Here is a 25499-nt window from a genome sequence, read left to right as displayed (position 1 = left end):
AGTAGTAGATAAGGGAAAGCTGCTAAAATCAGGAAGCAGTGTTATGCGTCCTCGAAAAAGTAACTGTAGAAAGCGCTGTGTTGTGTCGAAGCAGTGTTTGAGAAGAGAACTTCACTCCCGCCAGACTGCTTTTCCTTTTCTGCCCATTTAAGTTAATTAGAAACACAAAGGTGTCTGGTGACACCAGGGGTGAATATCCGGATAGAATTAGAATAATACTTAAACACGTGCTCTTTGGTGGATTATGTGTTTGCCGAATCACAAGAGATGCTTCGACAGATTCAGAAAAGATTGTGAAGATAACTTTATTGGTACATTTGGTCAGTAATTAGAGCCACATTGTTATTTTCCTTTTTTTTTTTTTTTTATGGAATTCTGCTGATACAGCCTTCTGGTTAGTGCTAAATCCCGGATCCCGTGGTTTATTTTTTAACCTCCCGCTCCCTGGAGAGATGTGTTCCCGCAGGAATCCAATTCCAATGTAGCCGTCCTGCCCATACCAACATTAATATTTGAGAGTTCAAAAAAATCCAATGACACATCGAGAGATTTTTTTCAAGGACGCATAACACAAATAAAGAATGTTCAACTACAAATACAAGGTCTTTCCCGTGACTCCTTCACAATAAAAGCCACTGCAATCCTTTTAATGTGAACGAACAACAGTAGGATTGTAAATACACATCGTGGATACTGCTGAAAAAAAAAAGAAAAAAAAAATCATCGTCGTCATCATTATTTTTACTGTCTTTAATCACGTTGTGTCCTATTAGGTTTCATCCTGGGACCCCGTGCTTAGGAACCACTTCTCTACATGCCTGTGCCTCTTTTGGTTGAGTTCTCTGTAGTACCATTTATTTGGCTCGAAGTTTAACAACAGCCCTCTGTGTCTCGACCCCTCTCTACTTGCACAACTTCCCGCAGAAACCTCCGTGAGTCTGACTGAAGACTGAGGGCGGTGAACTGACCTGGACACAGTGCTGCTCTTCCCTGATCCTGTGGAGTTCATACTTCGTGCCCTCTCTTTATACTGACTCCTCTTCTGATCCGCCGCAAGACCAAAACTACACATCAACATACACACAGGAGCATTAGCACACATACACTGAGTTATCTACTTCATTTACTGAATGTTGAGAATAAAAATAAAGTGAACTCACCAGGATTCGGTTTTACTGTTACTGGACTGAAGATGGTTGGCTGCAGAGAAAAACAAGGACATTAAGATTACTCATATATCAACAAAAACAACATCCCATATATCAGTCTGCAACTACTGATTCCCCATAGACCACCATTGTAAAATAAACAGTTGACAGGATCTCCAGCTATAAAAATGGCCAATTATTACTCTTGGTGTTATATATTTTCAAGCCATGGGGGTTTAATCTTTGTCAAATTTGACCAAAGCCCAGAAAAGTCTTTTAATTTTCTGAATTACTTCACTGCTGAACGGACAGAGGCATGATGGGACAAACACAAATTCAGTGGGCCGCATAGCCTCGGAAGCAAACCTGATACAGGACAAGTTTGTTGTCAGCATCAGTTATTAATGCGGTCCAACAATGGGTTACGTGTTCTCAAGAGCATGGTCCAGTCCCACAAAGATAGACTTAGCTGTTTCTAGGACTTAAGATAAACATCTAAATTCACCCGTGTAGTTCTTGATTATCTTAGGGACTAATTTACTATGTAGCGAAACGTTTTTTGGCATATGTGGCAGACGAGCAGCTCTGTAGGACAGATTTTTGAAAGTTTACACTCCAGCTAGCCAAGCAACCGTTACCAGAAATTGCATTACATTGGTTATACATTGAGGATGCTGACTTTTTGCCTGGGACATGCCACTGTAGCTTCAGTCTTTTAGCATATCATGTATACAAGTGCACAGTTAAGACACTTTTGTCTGCTGAAATAATTTTTAAAAAGGCAGAGACTGCATTTTCAACTAACTCAGGGAGCGAACGTTAGCTTCATTAGCTAGCTCACTTTAACATGTAAAAACTGCCAGCGACAGTTCTCATTTCAGTGAGCATAATCAACAGTCGTGTTGTGACAAGCTGTGTTGGTCCACGTCGGCCTGAAATCAAGGACCCATTGTTTCAAAAAATGTTAAATCTGCTTCAGTTCTGACTAAATAATGTTGAAGCAGATTCCCTTTCATACCGTCAGTGAAAGTCATCACCAACTGCAGGTGTGACTGCTTTCTCTTTCATTTCAAAAGAACCTGTTGGGACATGTCGTCCTGTCAATGTCTTTCTCTGAATGTCTCCCTCTCTTTCTTTCCACTTAGTTTCAGCTGAATTTCTTCTTCTTCTTTTGAATCCACAGTATTTTCCTCTGGTTTAAAGGAGCATAACGCGACAAAAACTAGCCTTCCTAGTGTAATTCACCGACTCACTTCCATCCAATCCACCCGGAATCCTATAATGAACTAATTCACTTCCATGCTATTCACACGATAACCCTTTAATCTCCTCCCTTCCTGTCCTGATAATGTTTGACATCATTAGAGCCCATTAGGATGGGTTCATACATGACAATCCAAAGTATTCTGCACCACTAAAGCTACTTCTGATGTATGTCATTCTCAGCATGATTAGGGTACTTAATGACAACATGAGCTGAGATTTAGGCTGATGACAAGAAGTAGCCGGAGCCACTCAACTAAATAGGTTTTCAACAAATACTAAACCATCATCTAAAAATGGTACCATTATCTTTTCATCCTAATGTAACATCCACATAAACACAAAGCCAGTTAGCTCAAATGGAGGAAGGTTGTGGTGTGTGAAGATAAGACATGACACAAAACTCAAACTCTGTCTTGGTGGCATTAACCAAGGAGACATTTTAAGTCACACCCCACTCCAAATGCCTCAAAATTAGTCTTTAGTATGATATGAAATAATAGATTTGATGCATTAATATTAGTTATTGTACCCTTTTGTCTATTTGAATATATTTTACACAATAAAACATTTTTCTATTTGGTAAATGTTGCTATATGACACACAGCATTCTACATTGATGTGTAAAAATTTACATAAAGGGGGATAATTCATCTTTTTATAATAGCGATGGATAGGGTAGAGCCAGGCGACAACCTCCAAACCAATGCAGAAGTGCCTTAAACTTGCATTCATATAGAAGCCTAAGAGAAAATGACTACTTCTCACTTGATTTATTACCTCAGTAAACATTGTAAACATGAGTTAATGTTCTCAATCTCTAGTTTCAAGTCTCCTTCAATACATCATGATGTTCATTCAGTAAATTATGGACCATTTAGAGTCAAATACATCATACAGCAGAGTATGCTTTAGGGCATGGCTACTTTGTGATTGACAGGTCGCTACCTGAGCCAAATACGGCGTCTCTATGACGGCATCACTCCTCAGCAGTCCAAATATGGACACTTCCATTCAGTGGTTGCAACAAAAAAAAAAAAGATGGCGACGGACAAAATGCCGAACTTGAGGCTTCAAAACTGCACTCCACAAACCAATGGATGACGACTACGTCCACTTCTTATAGACAGTCTATGGGTAGAGCTGAACCCGCAGAACATTTACACCACATTTACAGCTGTTGAACACACTGGAGCATTTAGCAGCTTTAGAGACAGATATTTCCTGCAGGAGTTTGTAGAAACAATAAAAGTGATTGAAAATGAAAAGTTTGTCAGTTCTCTGGCTAATGAGCTCCCAGATCTGAGTGCAAAGTCAACAGTCACTAGTCTGTTGGTTACAGTGGTGTTACAGTCAACTGATCACCTTATGTCAATTCAAGAATCTCCCGGTTAAACTTTGATTCATATAACATTTTATCTGATCAACTTCAGAGTTGAAAATCAGGATCTTCAGTACATGTAAGTAGAGTGGATTACAGTAGACCACAGCTGTTAATTGAGCCAACAATGGGTGATTGAACAATTGTACTGTAGTTATTTTAGTCTCCAGCTACTCACTAAATTGAAGAGTAAACTAATTCAATAAACGTGACGAAAAGTCAACCAAATGCAGAAGACAAAGCTTTCTAACAGTGATTGCACTTTGCCTACACGATAGAAAAATGTTGTGCAATACCAAACAAACTTTTCATGAGAAGAACTTGGGAGGGGTGTTCTAATGCTAGCAAGAAATGAACTCGCAAAAAACTCAACCAGGTTTGGGAAACCCAGAGGCTGAACAAGGTGTCTCCGATCAAGTCTATACAAACTGGCCTCTCAGCATCAACTCATTAGCACCTATTCAGCCCCAGATTCCACCAGCTGTCCACACACACACACACACACACACACACACACACACACACACACACACACACACACACACACACACACACACACACACACACACACACACACACACACACACACACACACACACACACACGGTGGTTCAACATAAAGTCATTAAAGTCTATTCAATTCACAAACTCAATAACACAAACATCGTCTCGCTGTCAGAACCATTACAGATGTATTTACAGCAGTTCAGAGAAATGATGACACACACACACACTTAGAAGACAGTCAGTCATGCATGCAGCACTTCCACACCTTTGTGATTGTTGACTTTTCCTTTTGTAAAAAAACAGGACTGAGGAATGAAGATGGAGCGGTGTATCATTATGTATCACACTGTGTTCTGTTGACACTACTGTGTTTGTCAGACATCTTCATTTATACACATGTGATCAAGCAGCATTATCATTATACAAAGGATTTTTTGCACAACACACAAATGGTCATATAATACTAAAAAAGCTTATAATTAGTTCTTTGTTAGCTCAGACAACTCATAATTATAATGCAGATTTTAAGCCTAACAAGACAAAAGTGGTGGGGAAGCACAGGGGGACTTTGTTTTGCCTCCAAGGCCGAAGATGATGCTCACTTTGGAGACCTACAGCATTTATTCATGGACACATTGAAGCCTACACTGTACATCTACTAAAGCGAAGCAACTTTACTGTTAATTTCTTCCATGTTCAACCGACGACTTGATCAACCCACACCACTCTACTTTAATAACATATGCAAAGTGTCTACACTCTCCAAATACAGTTGTAACTTCTTCAATGTTGTTACTTCATCACTCACTCCGACCAGTGGTGCAACGCCATCACTGAGGAAGCTATCCTGCCCTTACTCAAGAGTTAGCAGACGTACTGAGCCACATTGAGAAGCCATACGCTATTGCTATTTTTTTTGTATATTGCACACTTTTCTATACATTGCACTGAATCTGTGAATGTTTCACGGAACCATTGCCATCTTCTTTTGCATAAAACAATACAATTATCAACACTCATTTCCACTATTACCGTAAGTTGTTTTTTTACTTTAACTTGCATATACTGTATTGTATAATGACAATAAAACTGAACCTTACTCACTTTTCACATTACAATTTCATTGTACCTTGTACCATAGCACATTAGCCCTACTTAAGATAATTAACTAAACAGGTGAATTGTTGATGTTTTGCAACATCTAAGTCTATCTTTTTGAAACTTGACTCTGTTGAGGCCATTGTTGGACCGCATTAACAACAGATAGTGACAACCAACTTGTCCTGAATCACACTCAACATGTGAACTCACTCTTCCTGTCGGATAAAACCCACCGTCAATGTATCTTAACACCATGTAGCATTTTATAATTTATCTATGGAGATAAATGGGTTGTTGGGGTAGTAATACATGATCAAATCTGTTGCCCTCTGTTTCAGTCACACTTTTGTATTTTCATTACAGTTTTGGTTAGTTTATGCAGTTAATGATCGAATCAGGGCTTTCTCATTTAAGGACACCAATAATTGACATTTGGGGGACATTTTTCAAAATGTCAAAGCCTTTCTTAAGTTGGTGGTGTTAGTTCAAATACAGAATTAGAACATGGGGGGAAACTGTGAACAATGAGCACAAATCTGTAATCTTGGTTGTATTGTGAGTTTTTCTCTGTACTGACCTTCAGCTCCCAGTGAAAGGTCATCTTCAAAGCTGCAGCCGTTCTTCAGCGCTCCTGCTCTCACACACACACACACACACACACACACACACAAAGTCGTAAAGTTGTGAAATACCTTAAGTAACACATACATTGTAACATAGGGTGAGAGACATTTCATTATCAATTCTGACATGAAACGTGAACAAATTCCAACTAAGTTGTGATGGCTGGTTTCAAGTATTTAGTTCCCCTTAAGTGTCCTAACAGGTTTGGGTCCTCACAACGTAATATATAAACAACAAGCATAAAATGTGGATTACCTCTGCTGGGAGAAGCACTCTGATCATCTAGAGAGGCTGCTAGGGGAGTCCTGGACAAGACACAAAGACACAGAGCGTTATATATCAACCCAAAACATAAATTGACCATGAAAAGCATAAACAGACTGAGTGTGTATGCTTATATAGAAAGTATTTTATGCAGGTGTGTTTCAATGCTCATTATTTTACTGATACATTTGGCTACTTTAAAATACCTGTAGGCGCAGTCCAAACAGGCTAGACCCGCGAACAACAAATCAAAACCTATGAGTCCACGTGAAGTACTGACCTACGCCAACTATCACAACGTTAAGTGCGCTGAGGGATAACGGCCCCACACTACCAGTCAGACTAAGATGAGCTTTGCCAATACGAAAACTATCTCCCAGTCAGGTGACGGCCAAGTATCCCAGCCCTAACTGCAGGTCAGGCGAAGGAAAAGGGACCCCCAAGCTGACAGGCAAAGGTAAACCATCCCAACATTAGCTGCCTGTCAGGTGAAATTTAACATAACTGCATGTCAGGCTAAGTCTAAGTAACACCGGCTATCTACCTGTCCAGTCAAGGCTAAGGAACACAGGCTTGCTGCCTTTCGGGCTAAGGCTCACTATCCCAGGCTAACTCCTGGTCAGACCAGGCTACCTATTGTAGTCCACTATTGACCAGGCAAGACTAATTATCCCAGGCTGTTTTTTGGTACCCATTCCAGGTGTCCTACTGACCAGACTAGTTGTCCCAGGTTAACTAGCTGACAGCTCAGGCGAGTTGACAGTGGCAGTAAGCTGTCAGGTCTGAGCTTCTGTCTGCAGCCGAGCGCTGGGAACACTGAGCGGTTACACAACCTGCCACTCTTATCAATGGGACAACACTTCCTGCCACCATTTAACGCACACAAACACACACACACACACGGTTGTGCAACAGTGCACAGCCGCAGTGTTCGTTACTCCTCCTACTTTCCTCCGGCAGCCATGTTGGCATCAAGCCCCTGCCCTGCAGCTGTTGCTATAGTAACCTGTGATTTTGCTTCTGCTGGTCATGTTACCACGGTGACGTTACAGAGGACATGTCAGAGCGCTGTAGAGTCACAGGGTTGTGAGTGACAGCAGCGAGCACAGTGTGTGTTTGTGATAACAGTATTGACACAGCAGGAGAAACCCCTCCTCTGTTTACTCTGCTTTCTTTTTTCTGCCTTTCTTTCCGTCCTCTGTCAGCTTCTTCCTGCTTCTGGCCCTCTTTCTTCGCCTGAACCGCTCTATGTGCCCTATCTCTGGGCGTTGGTCTGCTCCCTTTGTGTGTGTATGTGTGTGTGCTGTATGACTAGGTTGTTGGCAGTGTGGTTCGACGTCAGCAGCCAATAGATAACACTGCTACTAAACACACACACACACACACACACACACACACACACACACACACACACACACACACACACACACACACACACACACACACACACACACACACACACACACACACACACACACACACACACACACACACACACACACACACACACACACACACACACAAACAATATCTATTTCAGCAAGAAAACCAGTTACCCACTCGACCAGTCAGCTATATCCCATACGTTTCATATTTTAGTAAATTAAATACTAAGTCTGTTTACTGCACATTCCTGCTGATCATTTTCAAATCATCCATCAGTTTTGTGATTGATCTTCCCAAGCAGTCACTGGTTTCAGTTCATTTCTAAGAAAATCAACTGGCAGTAACTGATGGCATTCAACATGTCTCAGCTTTATTTAAGTTATCATCAAGTGCAGATTGATCTCACAAGTCACACATGACATGCGGCAAACAGGACATAAACAACTTTGGTATGGTCCTTTAATCAGGCGGTGAATGGATACTATACCTGCATTCAATCAGCCAGCTGGTGATGTTGTTGGGAACTCGCCCTGCCATAGAGACAGAAGAGCATGTTAAAGGTAGCATATGCTGTGTGACACAGTGATTACAACATGCTATAAAAGCATTAAAGCGGTGCCAGACTTTGGGATATAACTCAACATCTCAGCTGAATATTATCTGTGTGGCTGCAGCTATTCATTATCATTCAATCTATCACCAATCAACCAATATCTTCCTATGTAAACATCCTAATAAATCTATAACTGTTTGGTTGAGGGCCCCAGGGTACCTACCTTACCTAACGGTTAAGTCTAGCCCTGGTGGTTTTTCCTGAACCGGAGTGCATTTTGCCGGTGTTTCGGACCGTGAGTAGCTGCTTCTTGGGTGTGTAATGCAACTACTGTATGTCATGGCAGGCGTATTGCTGAGAAGAAAGCGCAGTGTGTGAAGGTGTTTGTATGAGTGGCTCATGAGAAAGCTGCATACACCACAGGCCAAGAATTCGGCACATTCTGAACAGGCCCATTTTGAATGGACACCGCGCTTGTTTTTGTAAAGCTGGAACAAGTGAATGTTTGGCATTTTTGCAGGGTGACTGACAAACAATTGATTTTCAAAGTCCAACTATCCAAAAGTACTTCATAATTAAAGAAAGAAACCCTCTTAGGGACTTGAGAGGATTGTGCATGTTTGAACAAGACTAACAGTCTGCAGCCATGCCAGTAGTTCTGTGAGGATGACCTTCGCTGTACTTTGAGTTAAATGCTAACGTCAACATGCTCACAATGACAATGCACACATGCTGATGTTTAGCAGGTGTACCGTTTACCACGATCACATAATTAGCACAGGACACAAAGTACAGCTGAGGCTGTTGAAAAAGCTCATTAGGTTTACAGCAGTGGCGGGCCATGCATTTTATAACTGGGCCTTCACTGTTGTCCTGCAGCTGAAATACCACCTTATAACCACATGATGGCGCCACAGCTATTATTCGTTTTTAAGGCTGTAACTATGTACGTCTTCGTATTAAGCCGTTCGGTACGAGGCTTACAATATGTTTGAATAATGCTCGAGCATTTGGAAAATACAGAAGCTTAAATTCAGGAAAACATAATGTTTTCTGCGCTCATGTCGGACAGTGTTTCTCAGCTGGTCTGGCTGTGGGATCCACCATCATTCCTTAATGACAAGCCGCGACCCACAGAGATCGTTTTAGGATTTGACTTTAACAACTCGAACATTGAACATACTGCTCTGCAATGTCTTTCCTTGTCTCAGCCCCCTGTGTCACAGTGTGTGGTACATTTCACTCAGGTCAGGAAACTTGTCAGAATGCCCATACTTGATTGGCTGAGCTGCATCACGTGATGTGATTCACTACCCGACTAAGCCTCTGCTGTTAAGTTTCGTTTCACGATAGTCACGTGCTCGCCCACTGACCAATCACAGCACACTCTGCACCTTGCGGCAGAGCTGCACATGAAAACTGAGCTGCACTAATGCTGACGTAGCTATAGGCCGGCTAGCAGGCGCTGACACATCAAAGAATACGCCCAACATGTCAAACTAAAGACTTGATTGGTTGAACACTATGACAATCAACAATATCGTCCCCATTCACTTAAACTGCACATGGATGCACTTGTGAGTCTGCAGGCCTCGGGCCTCTCTTCTTACCTAGAGACACAGAGGTGACATCTGATTGGATAAAAGCTCTACTTAAAACAAGCTGCACTGGAAGCAGAGCAATTGAGGAAGACAGTAGCTGTGCAATGAGAAAATAAGATAATGGGAAAATATTTTTATAAATTATAATACATGTAGTGCATTTAAGAAAAAATATTAAATTATAAAAAAGATATAACTTTGTGATTCTGTTTAGGCCAGCAGAGAAGGCCTTGCAGGCCCTGACGGCCCGCCACTGGTTTACAGGTACAAAGTATCGTTAAATGGAAAGTTGTGGAAGTCATTTTACTTGAAGGGACAAGGCGTTCTTACAAATTCCATCCATCGAATATTTGTGGCGACAAAATCTTCAAATGTAAACCTCATGCTGGGGTGAGAGGAAGGGGGGGGGGGTACTAAAATCAAGAGGATTCACCTTGTGGGCATCATGGAGACCTGTACGAAAATTCATGACACTCCATCCAATAGTTTTTGAGATATCTTAGTCTGAACCAATCAACCAAACTCTAGCATGGCTAAAAGCAAAGGGTGAGAATTCATGTATTTCAGTTCAAGGGATGAATTTATGGAAAAGTTGGAATGAAGGACTGAATATAAGGAGCATGATTGACGTCGGTCATTTATTGCAAAAAGGGTAGGCATGATAAACTACAGCTTCAGCCTATATCTTTTCAGTCTGTAGAAAATCTTGTTTGGTTTCTACTTTATTAAAATTGTTGTAAAGAGTAGTACCACAACGTTACGCACATGAATGGAAATAAGAATATTGTCTTTAATTTACCTTAAATGCATTCTGGCTTTCTGTTCTGTAATTTCTTGTTGCTTATCAGACGAAATATACGGCGATACTGACATAACTTGGATGATTTGAAATTGTTTGATAATTTGCTCTATTTAGCACTGACTTTAGCACTCAGCCATGGTGGTTGCAAAATATAAAATCTTCTCAGCAAATATAGCTTTTGCTTTATAAGAATACAGTTAACGTTAACATATCCCCAATAACAAGATTGTGACAGTTGAGCTCAGTCTAACCTGGTTCTTCGGAGGGTCTTTGTTCTACCCCGTCCGTCTGGTTCTGTTGGGGCTCCTGGGGGCCACAGCTCCCAGCTTCTGATTCTTGCCAGGTGGAGTCTTTGCTCTGGGCCCAGGCCCGACGCCGCAGAAAGGCTAAGCTGCAGTTTGACTGCACTCTGGGATCTGAGGATCAATCAAGCACACAATTTGTCAGGCAGCATAACTACTATTAAGTCATCAATCAGGTTTGGCAGACTCAACCTGACAAACAGAAACAACAACTGATTCAATACAAACACACAGAGCAGCTGAGTCGAGCGGAGCGATCACATGCAACCATGCCCTGCATATATACAGTAGGTCACCGAGAGAGCTATTATCCTGTTTATCCGTTACTTTTAGCTAACCATTCCAACCATTTATCACTTTCTTTTTAGCTAATCATTTTAAATGTAAATAATGTAATATTACATTGAATCCAATATATTCAAAGACTCACTGCCATCTGAGGTTCACTTTTGATAAACTTTGACACATCAAGCAATACCCATCCATCAAATCAAGTGAAAAACAGCCTTAATTGTCTGTTGACTAACTGTTTATCCGTTACTTTTAGCTATTTATTCCCACTGTTTATCCGTTACTTTAAGCTAGCGTTATTTATTCCCACTGTTTATCAGTTACTTTAAGCTAGCGTTATTTATTCCCAGTTTATCCGTTACTTTAAGCAAGCGTTATTTATTCCCACTGTTTATCCGTTACTTTAAGCAAGCGTTATTTATTCCCACTGTTTATCCGTTACTTTAAGCAAGTGTTATTTATTCCCACTGTTTATCCGTTACTTTAAGCTAGCGTTATTTATTCCCAGTTTATCCGTTACTTTAAGCTAGCGTTATTTATTCCCACTTTTTATCCATTACTTTAAGCTAGCGTTATTTATTCCCACTTTTTATCCATTACTTTAAGCTAGCACGAAAAACAATCATCGGCTTCCCACGCTGCAATGATACAAAGTCAAAGTTTTGATGTAAGATGACTCACCTGGAGCAATGTTGGTGTCCATTCCCAGAGGTCCACTCTCCATCTCTACCTGTGTCTGTCTGGTCGAGGTCAGTCAGTCAGAGGAGACTGAGGACTCTACAGCAACATTAGCAGCAGGTAAAACACCTAGAGAGAGAGAGAGAGAGAGAGAGAGAGAGAGAGAGAGAGAATTCATCTAACTTATTAGTTCATCTAACAAAAACAGTACACAAAAATATACATTGCTGTAAATGTGGCAGAGTAAGTCAAAAGGCTATTTCCGTCTGTAGACCCTGGACAGATGTTACAAAGTGACACTAAAAAATTATAAATCATAACATTTAAGTTCCTGAAATAGTTTATAAGAATGCCGAACAATAATAAAAAGAGAAAATATTCATTTTCGTATATATATATTTTAAAAAAATCACATAATTATACTACATTGCTACATACCAATGAAAACATACAACACAGAAGCACATAATACATGGCATGCAAGCAATAAAATGGGCAATATTACAGCTAATAGAAACATAAAAATAGGACATTGTGCTGCATTATTAAGTACTAACTACAACATGCAGAGACATTAAAAGCTACACATATAGTACCTCAAATACATAAATCACTCTAGCACAATAAAACATCAGCTGACAAAGCTAAACACTGATTAATGAATTTCTTAAAATGAGCTTGAAATAAATAGTAGAGTATAATATTAATGAGGACAGCTGAGATTACACACACACACACACACACACACACACACACACACACACACACACAGGTGCAGCAATAAAAATAATCCTAACCCTTTGGGAAAAGAATGATAAATCAAACCTACAAGACAATCACTGATAGAAAGCAATGCAATTACTTAAGTTTAGAGCAACTTGCAAAATTGTCGGTGATATGTTCACTTTTTCATAAAAGCATTAACACTTGTTTTGAGAATGTGTTAAACCCAAACAAACTAAAAAAGAAAAGAAACAGGTTTGTTGAAAGAACATTGGGTCTGCCAGTGGAAACAACTTGTTCGGTAGTTGACATTAACACAAGGTTCCGGGCCAGAAAGGGAAAGAGCTCCTTTTTTGTTTTCATCCACTCTCAGGACACATTGTTCAATCCACTCTTGTTCTTGTTCTGTCATCTCACCCACAACAAACAGATCAGATTGCCCCTTACGTGCATGAAGAGGCAGATGCAAAGATGCAACTCCATGCTTTGGATGCTGCTGCTGCAAAAAGGCTTTAAATCAACCTGTGCACTGTGGACACAGATGTTGTGGTCCGAGCCAAAGCACATGTGTCAGAGCTGTGGATGGTATTTGGGACTGGAGGAGGTCCAGCTGCAGTCTCAGCTGAAGGAGTTTCTGGTGAACCTGCAGGGTTTTATCAGATTTCGGGCAGAATCCGACCCGGTGGTGGCGATGACAAGCATCAAGAATAACTCCATAGAAGTAGCTTATCTTGGTCTTGTTTACTGATGTAGGTCATATAGAGTCATCAGTATTAAACTGTTTCGTAACCCGTTAAAAGTTCCTCACATGTAAGTAACATTTAGAGATCTTGTACATTGTAGTTACTAAAGTGAGGACTCTTTTAGGTGGTGAAAGGATTTTTTCAGTTGCTCATCTCTCACATGTTCAGCTGTCTAAGTGTCTATCAACGCACTAATAGGGAGTTTTCCTAACAGTTACCACGCAATGATAACTATAATTTGACAAAAAAAATAAAGGGGAGTATATGTTGACTTTGATGCGTCGTCTGTTTAAAACGAGCTTCAAGTCTTTGCAAGTTGGTTTAGCAGCGGTCAATGTAAACACGACCATAGTCAGCAGTAACCCGGGGTGCCTGACAAACACACGTTCCATTAAAGCAGCAGGATTTATCTCTAAGAAGAAAAAATATGATTTTTAGCCCTGTAAATAATGATTATTTTCATTATCTACAGTGCTTTAAGATTAATGTATTAACAATTTATTCTATAAAATAGCAGAGAATGCCAAAAAGAAGCTCTAAGCTTTCAAGGGGACGTTTTCAAATGTCTTGTCTGGTTCTATGTCTGATTGTTAATATTCTACTGATTGACTATTTCATTTTTAAACGTTTCAGCACGAGCTGTTTTAGTCGAGGTGCATATGAACATCTGCTGCGTAACATTAAACATAATCAAATCAATCAAAAGCCAATCTGTTAGTAGCAGCTGTTTAAATTTATTGGCAACAACTCCCTCAGCTCAGTCTGACAGGCGAGAGGCTTCAGCCGACGGTTGATACAAACGGGAACCACCAGACCACAGCTTACTACTGAGGAAGTCTGAAACAGAAACGTAATAAGAGGGACTTTGGCTGTGTGGTTGCTGATAATAGCCAACACGGGGATACAGTCACAAAGTTAATTATTTAAAAAACAAAACTCAAGATTACATAATGAGGCTGAGAGAACTAGAACACAGAGTGTCCATTTGACTGGAGTAGAAGGATGAGGGGGAAAAAAGAGGAGCGTGCAGCCAACTTTGAAAGAGAACGTGTGAAACAGGAAACGAGTGTTTAGGGTGAATAACAGAACGACTTCCTGCCCGAGATACAGACAGGGAGAGGGATGGGAGGGATCGATCTATTTTTAGATTCCTCTCATAAATGCAAAACAAACTGGAATGTCAGAAAACAAACAACAACAAACATAGGGACTGTGTGCAGAGAGCAAGTCCTCTGCAGCCACCACTACCCTCTGTCTCACCCTCTGTCTCACCCTCACGACCCTCCGTCTCACCCTCACGACCCTCCGTCTCACCCTCCGTCTCACCCTCACGACCCTCCGTCTCACCCTCACGACCCTCCGTCTCACCCTCACGACCCTCTGTATCACCCTCCGTCTTACCCTCCGTCTCACCCTCACGACCCTCCGTCTCACCCTCCGTCTCACCCTCACGACCCTCCGTCTCACCCTCACGACCCTCTGTATCACCCTCTGTCTCACCCTCCGTCTCACCTCTCAGGCCTCTTCAGTCATCCTTCACCCTCACATCTGTCTTCACAGGAACACTCCTGGAGGCTTAAGGAGGCTACCAAGGGTCCGTTGTGTCCTTCTCTAAGAGAACAGCGGCTGTGTTTGGTTTGGATTCTGAGGGTTAGTAAAGGATTCAGGTTTAGTGGAGAAAGCTTCAGGTTGGTTAGCTTGATTGGTATATTTAATTTACTATCACTAGGTATGTTAACCATTAACCAACAGCAAGAATTTAGACAGATTGATGTGATCAGTTAAAAACCTTTTTTCCACCTTAAGGTCTGCCCATTGCTAGCTTTAGGGCTAGTCGGTCAGGAAAATCAGCTCATCCTCACCATTTAGAAACCGTCATGTTTGCTTAAAAACCTATTACTACCTATAATTATGATCTATCAATTATTGAAACAGTTACAGATACATTTTTTGTGTCTCTGGGAATGTTTTATTTTGGCATTGTACGTTTTGTTGACTTTATGGTAACATTACATAAGAGAGACCGCTGCGGGCGATTGTTATTAATGTACACTAGTTACGTAGTTACAGCTGTGACGTTACACCGTCACGTTGCTATGGTAACACAAAGCGTGATCTTTTTTCTAACCGTAACGACCTTTGACCTAAAATCATCTAATCAACTGATTGATTTTATGATTGATTTATTGTTATAGTCATGTGAAAACACCGAACATTTCATGGTTCAAGCCTCTCAAATGTGAAGATTTGCTGCTTTTCTTTTTATTAATTTTAATCAATGTAATTTATATTCTAATAGTCTGACTTGGAGGTTTGGTTATTGGTTGGATAAAACAAACATTGTGACGGTGTGAATTTATGCTCCTGGATTCATCGCTTAACCGAGAATATAATCAGCAGATTAATCCATAAAGATAATAATCATTAGTTGGAGTTCTATATAAAATAGTTTTAAAAATTTGCTCCACCATAACCAACTATAACTGTAAAATCAGTCTTTTATATTAAAGCTTGAGCAGTATAAATGTTACATAATAGTACAACTGTCACAGCATTAATACTGTTCTGATTACATACTTTTACTTCAGTAACATTTTCAATGCAGGCCTTTTACTTTTACAACAATGTTTTTTAAGAATGTTATCGTTATGGTATTAGTACATTTACTAAGGACCTGGATCACTTCCTCCACCACGAGCACTCTTGCAAAGAGAAGAATATCAAACGGTGAGGATGTTCTGCCTCTCTCCGTTTGACGTGACGGTAAATTAAACGTCTGAGAGAAGATGACCCACTGACACAAACCAGACTCAGAGAGGTCACGACTCCTGCGAGCTGAACACAGCAGACACTCGTCAGACTTCATCTCAGTGACCCTGATCAAACGCACTGCAGCAGAGTGGAAGTGGGGACACGGAGTCGGTTTATATTTCTGCTACAGTAAACTGCAGGATGTCACCCTGGAAGTTCAAAGAGAAGCGGAACAAAGGCTCTACTTATATCCTCATGTGCAGTCAACAATTACATTCACTCCAGCGCTGTTCCATGCTTCGTTATACCTCTTCTCCACTACAGTTCAGAGGGAAACACTGCAGCAACATTTTTGTATCCTTCATATCTACTTCTTAGTGTGAGGTTTGCGCGTACGAATGTTTCAACTCAGACGATTCAACTCGCGGTTAAAGGCTTGTTTCAGAATGATTAACGCCACCTGTTCACCAGGAGGACAGAAAAAAGATTTCGCTAATGCATAAATTGTTAGAATCATGTCAAAAGCAAAAATTAAAATTCAGTTTTGATTTGGTTCCAGCATCCTCAAATGGGACGATTTGAAGCTTTTCTTTGTCACCACTTGTCTATGATCGTAAATTGAGTTTATTCAATTATTTAAGCAATTTAAACTTGATCAGCTTGGGACAATAATTGACATTTCTGATATTTGACAATTTTCTGACATTTCTTTTAGACTAGACAACGTATGAAGAAAATAATCCACAGATCACCGCACTTTTTACTCCAATACATTCATCTGACTATTATACATACTAGTAATTCTTTCCATAAAGAACCATGATAAAATAGCACTATACTACTAATCTACCCAATACTATACAAAGTACGTACAATTCCCCATTGATGAACTACAACATCAAACTGCTCTTTAGTGATAAAAACACAACAATAGACTGTTAACATGACACTGTGAAAGGAGCCCTTCTGAGTACATTTAGCTGATCATACTTCTGTACTTCTACTGAGGTAACATTTTGTATTCATGACGTGTACTTGTAATGGTGTATTTTTAGACTGTGTATTTCTACTTCTACTTCAGTAAAGGATCTCTGTAACATTACTGTACCACCGCGAGTGAACTGAGTTTCTGTTTTTGTCGTTCCAACAACTCCAACAGAGTGACACCTCTTCTCTCTTAAGACGATCAGCTGATCCCATCATGTCAACTTTTAGGGAGTGGCATCATTTGGCCGGATAAACTTTAAATTATCGTTTTGATCGCCTTTGGTATTTGGATCGAGTAGCTCATAAAAAACAAGGTGTGCCATATTGTTTATTAAACATGCTGCTGATATGTTGATATACTTAACAATGTATTCTTAAATTCTGTATTATCTCGTTTTCAGGTTGAAGATTATCGGAGGATTGAGTCAGACTGGATATCAATATCAAACGCTTTTGTTCTGGCCTGCTTACACATCTATGCAACATGGACACCAGTTATGTAATAATCAAAAGGTCTAGACTATTTAGAATAATAGGAAGCATTCAGTAATGACAATAATCATCCGTTGCAGCCAGTTGTTATTATGGGACCAAAAACAGTTTCAGTGTTCATCAGCAATTGAATATAATTTTAAGACTTTAATAATGTGACCCTGTCCTTTGACAAAGCGCTTCTACAGGCCGCTCGTTTAACTCCACTACAGTGTTCTCTTCAAGGGTTTTACATTACAAACACAAAGGACTCCGCTATAACAATATGATGCAGTAAACTGCCCCGCAGTGAATAAAGTAGCTAGAATTAACTCATTTTTAAGCAGCGTCAACACTAAAACTCTGCCTACAGGAGTGTGTATCCGTGATAATGATCTAATAATGTCATTTATAACACCGATAGGAGCCATTCTGCAGCATAACAAGTACTTTTAATGCTTGAGGAAATTTTGACTTAGGTAAAGGATCCCAGGACTTCTTCCTTCACTGGTAATTGATTGCCACAAAAATCTGTAGATTATTCAATTAATATTGTGTGTGTGTGTGTGTGTGTGTGTGAACTACACAAATAATCTAGAAAACATCCTTTTATTCAAAGTATTCAAAACAACTACTGTTGAAGTAAAAGTAGTAATACCACAACATAACATTATTATGCAAGTAAAAGTCCTGTTTTTAAAAAGTAATAAAATGAAGAACTATTAGGAACACAATGAACTTAAAGTATCAAAAGAGCTCATTATGCAAAATCCACTGACATTGTTAGGTAACTATATTTTTAGATAATTATTGCTAATGTATTACCATGTCAGCAGTACTTTGTTGTAGCTGTAGTATTTACTTACTTAATATACTGTTGGGAAGCTTATTCTATTCTAATAATGCATCATCTTCTAGAAGATGGTCACATGTATTTTGTGTAAAATCTTGAAAAGTAACTATAGAGCGATATTTCTCTCTGAAATGCAGTAGTGGAGGAAGTATTCAGATCATCTACTTCAGTAAAAGTACTAATACCACACTGTAAAAAATACTCCTGCATTGAAAATGTTACCTCAAAAGTATGTTTAACATAAGTATAATCAGGAAAATGTAATGTAAAATATTAAAAGTAGAAAAGATGTCCCTTTCAACTGTAATACACTTTCATATTATATCGCTAGATTATTATTACCCGTGCATTAGTGACAAAGGTTGGTTGAGGTGGAGCTCATTTTGAAATATGAACTAATGACTATTTTCATAATGTATTAATCTGTTGAATATTTTCACCATTCATTGATGGATTGAAAATAGTGAAAAATCTCGTCACAATTGCCAAAAAGTATCTTCACAGACTGAAATCAGCAGAACAAATGAAATGAAATGAAATCATTTAAATCATTTAAATAAAAAGCAGCAAATAGGGTTGAACCTTGAAATGTTTTTGAATGAAGAATGATTTGAGGATTACAAAAACAGCTGCTGATTCATTTTCAGTCCATCGACTAATTGATTCACCGTTTGAGCTGTAGTATACTGTTGTTTAATAACAAAATATCATATTTCATAGGTTCCCTGTACGTTTTGAGTGCAAATCTCTAAAATTTGTTAGGTAACTTAAGCTGCGAGATCATTATAATAAATTAAAAAGTACAACATTGCCCTCTGAAATGTAGTAGAGTAGAAATAAAAAGAAAAAAGACTCAAGTATCCTGAAGTACAAATTACAGTGACGTTAGTGGATTGAATGTAGCCTACTTCCATCACTGTCAAGCTTCAAGACATGCTGTATCACTCTAACTTTAAATACCTGCGTACTCTTAAATTAAATATAAAGTAAGCCACATTATTAAACCCCCACGTGCCATTAAAGTGTCCCTGTGTCTCAGCTCAGACTTGTTTGTCCTGTTCAGTGGTTCCTGCTGTAGACACGGAGGACAGGCTGACAGCAGCTAAACTCTCCGTATCGTCACTAACTAAAAACACCGGCAGTACTACCATGTTTAGTACAACAAGCAGTAATTACTAGCTGTACTATGAACCGATATAGTTACTCACCGTCATGTTTCTCCGCGGTTTATGTATCCGCTCCCAAACTGTCAAACTTGTCCAAACTTTTTCTGAAAACACACCAACATTCCTGCTTCCGCTTCCTGAAACCTGCAGGAGGAGAGGGGGCGTGTCCTCCACCAGCTGCAGCCGACAAACAGCGACACCTGGCGGACTGACTCGGTACACACAGGACGGTCATAATACACAGGGATGGAGGAAGTACTCAGACATATTTTACTTACAATATTAAAAATACTTCATCGCATTTTAAAGACAATTAGAACTTGAAAAAAGAAATACTACTGTTATTGTTGTAAACTGTTGCTGCTGTTTGTTTGTATGATGTGCGGAAATACTGAGTTGAAAATACTGAGTTGCTGCAGCAGAAACAGTGACGTTATACAGTGATGGGAAATAGTAATACATAATAATAAAAAGGTAATAATTAGTACATTTACTAAACTATATTTGGATGGAGATAGATTGACAGATCGATAAATGATCCAAAAGAAAGAAAGAAAGAAATTGTGTGGTGACCTGAGCTTTTACCTGCAGTACTTTCCTTTAACCACCAGATGGAACCAAACACCATTACATAGATGAATATCTTTTAATAAAACGCTGCTGCTAAAACATCCGCGATAATCCAACAGCTGCCAAATCCTTTGATCACAAACGTAGGTTTAGTTATCTAAATGTAAACCACACTAATCACTTTTCTGATACTATTAAAAGGTGTTCTCAGATTAGTCATTTTGTAAACAGAAAAACAGAATCACCAGGATAAAAAATTTACTTTTACTATAAAAGGTAATTCCAGAAAGTTCAATGAAATATGAAATATATTGATACCAAACTTACTTTTAAACCACACACAAATCACATCAGAAAGAAAATGAATTAGTGTATTAATGTTCTTTATCGTATCACACAATTTATTTTACTGATACTGATTACACTGACTGTGTTTATTAAAATGCCATTTGTCTTCCTCTCCGTGTCATATAACTTGCTCTGCAGATTCATGTGAAGTGGATCTTTTCTTCATTGGTATATTATTATCGAATGCATTTTAACTATCCTCACTGCTTAAAACAATTATTTGTCCCTTGTTGTTATCTTCATATAAATAAAAAGATTATATTCTCTTACATTAAAACAACTTTCTTGTGTTTTCAGTGATTCTATCACTGCTTGCTTCTTAATTTCATTCTCTTTCTAGTGAGGGTGTCCCGTTTGTTTTTGTTAAAAGTTAATTGTTTTATTTGTTCTGGTGCAGCATTGTTGTTTTGTCTTTTGTGTTATTTTCAGCTTGTTCACGTGAGTGTTTGTTGTGGGTCGCCCTCCCACTAAATTAAACCTTAGTACATAAACATTCAATAAATGGTTTATAACCCACTGTAATGTCATTGTAACATAATGTCATATGATGTTTATGAATGTATTTGCCGAGAAATATAACTCCACCTGTGGGCCCCCAAGCTGCTGTATAAACACATGATGAAAAACAATACAGTAAAATACAGTTGTTATAATATAAAATATGTCTTTATAGGAGAATTTACTAAACATTAAAAAACACTTCATGTATATCTGCTTATAACTACATAATTGTGTGTTATAAAGCCTTTATTGAATGTGTATATACTGCTTATAGATGCTAGATATAGGAGTTTAAAGTAAAGTGTTGTTTAACCAGGCAGAAGGAGGGGCTTATCACTCTGGTGGTTGTGTTTAGTCGCTCTGACCAATCGGAAAGAGCAGCGGACTTTGGACCAGGCTATTCTCCAGTGAAGAGGTTGCTATGGTGACCCTAAACTGGTTGCTAGGAAGTTACCAAGCAACTTCAGAGGACCGGTGTGTCTGTCCCATGAGCGTGATCCTCTGACAGCTAATGGTTAACTCAAAATCAATCCACCGGTCTCTCTGCCGTTCCCTTCAGGATGAATGAATATACAGCTCTGTGCTGCTCATGAATGTAGTATAACATGGAAGCATAATAACTTATTTATACAACAGTCTTTATAATGTCAAGAATTAACTTACTGATACGGGACACACAGAAGTCACAGTTTGATTTGATGGTTTTCAGTCAAAACAAAGCTGTAAGTGGCTTTGAATTTATTTACATGCACAGTTTCAATGGATGAAGACATCCAGAGAAAAATACATTATTTTACAGACGTTCATCAGGAGAGAGAAACAAGAATAAAGAAGAGTTTGAACTTTTGATTAAACAGCAGTGAGCTCACAATAATTCAAGGGAGAGAAGTATTTTGTTACTCAAAACAAAGTGAGGAAAAAAGAGCAACTCGCTGATGAATAAGAACTATTATTCCATACTGCAGGTGGTGTATGTGTGTGTGTGCGTGTGTGTGTGCATGTGTGGTTGGAGAAGGTCAGATTAACCTATTCATAAATAGAACGAAGCAGCCAAGGAAAACTCAACACACACACACACGCACACACACTTACACGGTAGTACATCGTGGACAGCAAACAGTGTTCTATAATACGATTCACTTTTAAACTTTATATCATTTAATTTGTCATTTTTTAAGCCACGCCTACTGGTTTTCTCCATTTTCTGCTGACGTTTCTTTTAACATTCAGTCGATGTAGCCAACACGCTACAAGCAGGGGCGTTTCTAGGATTGAAAGACAGGGGGGGCTTAGGCCCAAGGGGAGTCAGCCCCCCTAAAATAGGCCTAACGACGCCCCTGGCTACAAGCTAACTTTTAAATCACAGACTGTGTCTAAGAAGTGGACGTACTCATCGTGAAGTTACTCATTGGACTGACGTTATGAAGCCTTGAGTTCGGCGATTTCGCCGTCGCCATGTTGTTTATTTGCAACCGATGAACGTAAATTACCATATTTAAAATGTGGAGGAGTGATTTAGAGACGTTGGATACGTCTCTGGTAGTGGCATCGACCTGTCAATCACAGTAAGCCCACTGTAAAGCATACCCTGCTTTATGGTCTATTTGACTCTAAATGGACCATAATTTACTAAATGAACTTCATGCTGTATTGAAGAAGACTTGAAACTAGAGATTGAGACCATAAACTCATGTTTACAATGTTTACTGAGGTAATAAATCAAGTGAGAAGTAAATTCATTTTCTCACATCGATACAACCAGACTTCTTTTTGCAACCAGAGAAGTCGTCTCCTGCTGGTCAGTAGAGAGAATGCAAGTTGAAGACACTTCCACATCGGCTTCACTCATCAGAACCGGAGGTTGCCGCCTGGTTTATATAAATCTAAGGTTATGCTAGAAAAGAGCTAGCTGCCATGTCGTAAGGAAAAATTATGAATTAGTGATGACCAACATCCACCTCTACAGCGTCTCCACTGGTCTAAAACCTTATATCAAACCAACGAGCTTCACAGGTGTGGCTCCGTCTCAAGCAGAGCAATAACTGGTTGGGGTTAGCCATAAGGTTGAGTGCAGGTGAAGGTGAGAGGAATCATATTGACAGGGAGACTGACTTTGACACAACACCTGAACCTGCACCAGACAGTTAGTACAGACGATCATCTGGACCCCATCTCCCCCTGGTAATCTGTAATCTGGATATTTAATCTGGATCACGAAGAACTCACATTAATGCAGGTGTAAATGCACCCAGAATGCATTGCAATCAGAATGCTACTGGATTGGTCAGAGCCCATCTGAGGTGGTCCAGGGTGATATTCTATATTTCCACAGTTCTCTTCTTCTTCTACAACAACAATAAGGATAAACCTTAATCATATTATAGTTCCATGATGTGCATAACGTTCGTGTTTGTGCATGCGTGGCTGTATGTGGCGACAGATGGTCAACTTTTCCTCACAAAGAGAGAGAGAGAAAGAGAGAGAGAGAGAGAGAGAGAGAGAGAGAGAGAGAGAGAGAGAGAGAGAGAGACTCTTGGCTCATACAAATGGATTTGTCACGTGATCCCCGGGGCCGTTTTAATGACGTTCGTACCATATGGCGCGTGCCGGGAGGGTGTGGCCTCGATATGCTAATTACCCCCTCCTGCATGCGTGAGTGTGTGTGCGTGTGTGTGTATGTGTGTGTGTGGTGCCGAGTATAAATGCAGCATCCTCCCACACACACACCTCAGAAAGCTCAAAGCAGATCACGCACAGTCACGCCCGGACACGCACTACAGCGAGCGGGATGCGTGCAATCTGACGAACAGCGGCTTGCTACAACAGGTAGGGTTATTCTTCTTTTAAAGATGAGCAACTGATAGATACATTCCTCCTGATTGTTATCGGTGTAATCTAACCTTCAGCATGATAATTCTGATTAATTCTGTATAGGCTACCAAATTAATGACCCATCAATGCTAATTGTAATCAGAGAATCATTAACACTGATTCAGTAATTCAATAATTCCTTTCAGCTGTATAAAAATAATTTGCCATGCGCATAGCCTAAATATACGAAGATTCCTTATTTTTAAAGTGTGATTTGTTTTTAATTGTTTTTATTTCTTTTTTTTTTATTTCAATGTTAATAGCCGATTTTTAAAACTCCTATGAATATATTTTTGTTCCCCTCAGCTTTTTCTTCGACGTGTGAATTTTCTTTGGTCTTTTATTCAGTTATTTGTTGTTATATGTGTTCGTCCCTTATGTCTGCTCACACCTGTCTCACCTCGCACTGTCTGCCGGTCTGTTGAATAAACGGGACCAGTAAGCAGAAAGCGGGAAGCGTAACAATTAATATTCAAAAGCTTACTTCCAGCCACTTTTAATGAACGGTGAGTCGTTTTAAGACGTCCGTAAATCATCCGCAAGATTTTTTTTTTTTAACGGACTTAATTTTGACGTCTGTTACACAAATACAATCTATTCATTTCACTGACCAAATCTGCAGATTTGAGCATTGTATCTACCACCTTAAGGCTGTTTTACTTTATATTTAATTAGGCCAAATCTAAAACTGAAGGTCGTAGGTTTTGGGCTAAATACTGTTAGGCCGTCCGCATCAAATGCGGGATTTTTGGTCTAAATGAAATACAGTTGACTTAACTCTGCGAGGAATTATTTTTATTTGCTAAACGTTGACCAACTTTCTCCTTCTTTTTATTTTAGCCTCAAGGCCGACGTTTATTTCTCCGTAACTGTGATGTTCTAGCATAGCCTATTGCATTTTTCCTGTACAGACACATAAAAAGAATCACACTTGAACTGATTTTATTTTCCACAACACAAAGCCGCACAAATTACGATTTAAACTCGTCTACATTTCTTTGATTTTAGATTCCGTTCTGAATTAGATTGAGAACTTTTTGAGAACTACAAAAAACCTCTATGTTTTTCAAGTATTGAATCAAAGTATATATATATATATATATATATATATATAAAATTGTGTTTCTGTCCATTTTATTCTAAAGCAAATATAAATAGAACATCATTCCTCCTATAGCTGCGTATTCTGTTCAACACAGAAATGAAAGTCAGATCCCATGGGAATAAATCTTTTCATCATTAAATAAAAACATAAATGTATGGTTTATCTGATAAGTCATGATATTGTAAAGTGAAATCCAACGGAACTTTAATCCAAAGAAGCAAAAATGAGTTTAGAGCAAAAACATTTTTTTATTGTTATTGTTTGGCAAAATAAATAATGTAATAATGTTACATAAAACCGTCTTGCAGGATGTGTGTAAAATCATTAAGAAAATGCCATTTGTTCATGAAAATATAAAAAACTAGCAAATGAGGAGGTCATTTATAATTTTATTACATTTATTAAAACCTTAATAACAGCGGTGAGAACATTCTGTACTGTAAGCAGGCCTCAGTTTAATTATTTCCTTTAAATAAGATTTTTTCTACAGACATTAAGTGTGGTGATGA

General features: G+C 39.1%; 1 protein-coding gene across 3 annotated transcripts in view; it reads right to left on the bottom strand.

Annotated features, from left to right (window-relative positions):
• itprid2 (ITPR interacting domain containing 2) overlaps positions 1 to 19750 on the bottom strand; it is a 42822-nt gene extending 23072 nt beyond the window's left edge. The window contains exons 1-9 of one of the 3 annotated variants that reach the window (XM_076081763.1): positions 19638 to 19750; positions 14880 to 15011; positions 11905 to 12030; positions 10882 to 11046; positions 8162 to 8204; positions 6280 to 6329; positions 5978 to 6031; positions 1161 to 1200; positions 969 to 1064 (exon numbers count right to left, since the gene is read on the bottom strand). In XM_076081763.1, coding sequence (XP_075937878.1) covers positions 969 to 1064; positions 1161 to 1200; positions 5978 to 6031; positions 6280 to 6329; positions 8162 to 8204; positions 10882 to 11046; positions 11905 to 11947 — 491 coding nt within the window. In that variant the 5' untranslated portion in view covers positions 11948 to 12030; positions 14880 to 15011; positions 19638 to 19750. Of the gene's footprint in view, positions 1 to 968; positions 1065 to 1160; positions 1201 to 5977; positions 6032 to 6279; positions 6330 to 7001; positions 7108 to 8161; positions 8205 to 10881; positions 11047 to 11904; positions 12031 to 14879; positions 15012 to 19637 lie in introns of those variants that run through there. The other 2 variants (XM_076081764.1, XM_076081765.1) reach the window with 2 other exon arrangements.
• Between the last annotated feature and the right edge of the window lie 5749 nt (positions 19751 to 25499).

This window comes from Anarhichas minor, unplaced genomic scaffold (assembly GCF_050575085.1).
Source record: "Anarhichas minor isolate MPS153535 unplaced genomic scaffold, ASM5057508v1 ptg000087l, whole genome shotgun sequence".
Lineage (NCBI taxonomy): Eukaryota > Metazoa > Chordata > Actinopteri > Perciformes > Anarhichadidae > Anarhichas > Anarhichas minor.
Note: the sequence above shows the minus strand (reverse complement) of the source record. Positions and strands in the feature narration are given on the sequence as shown.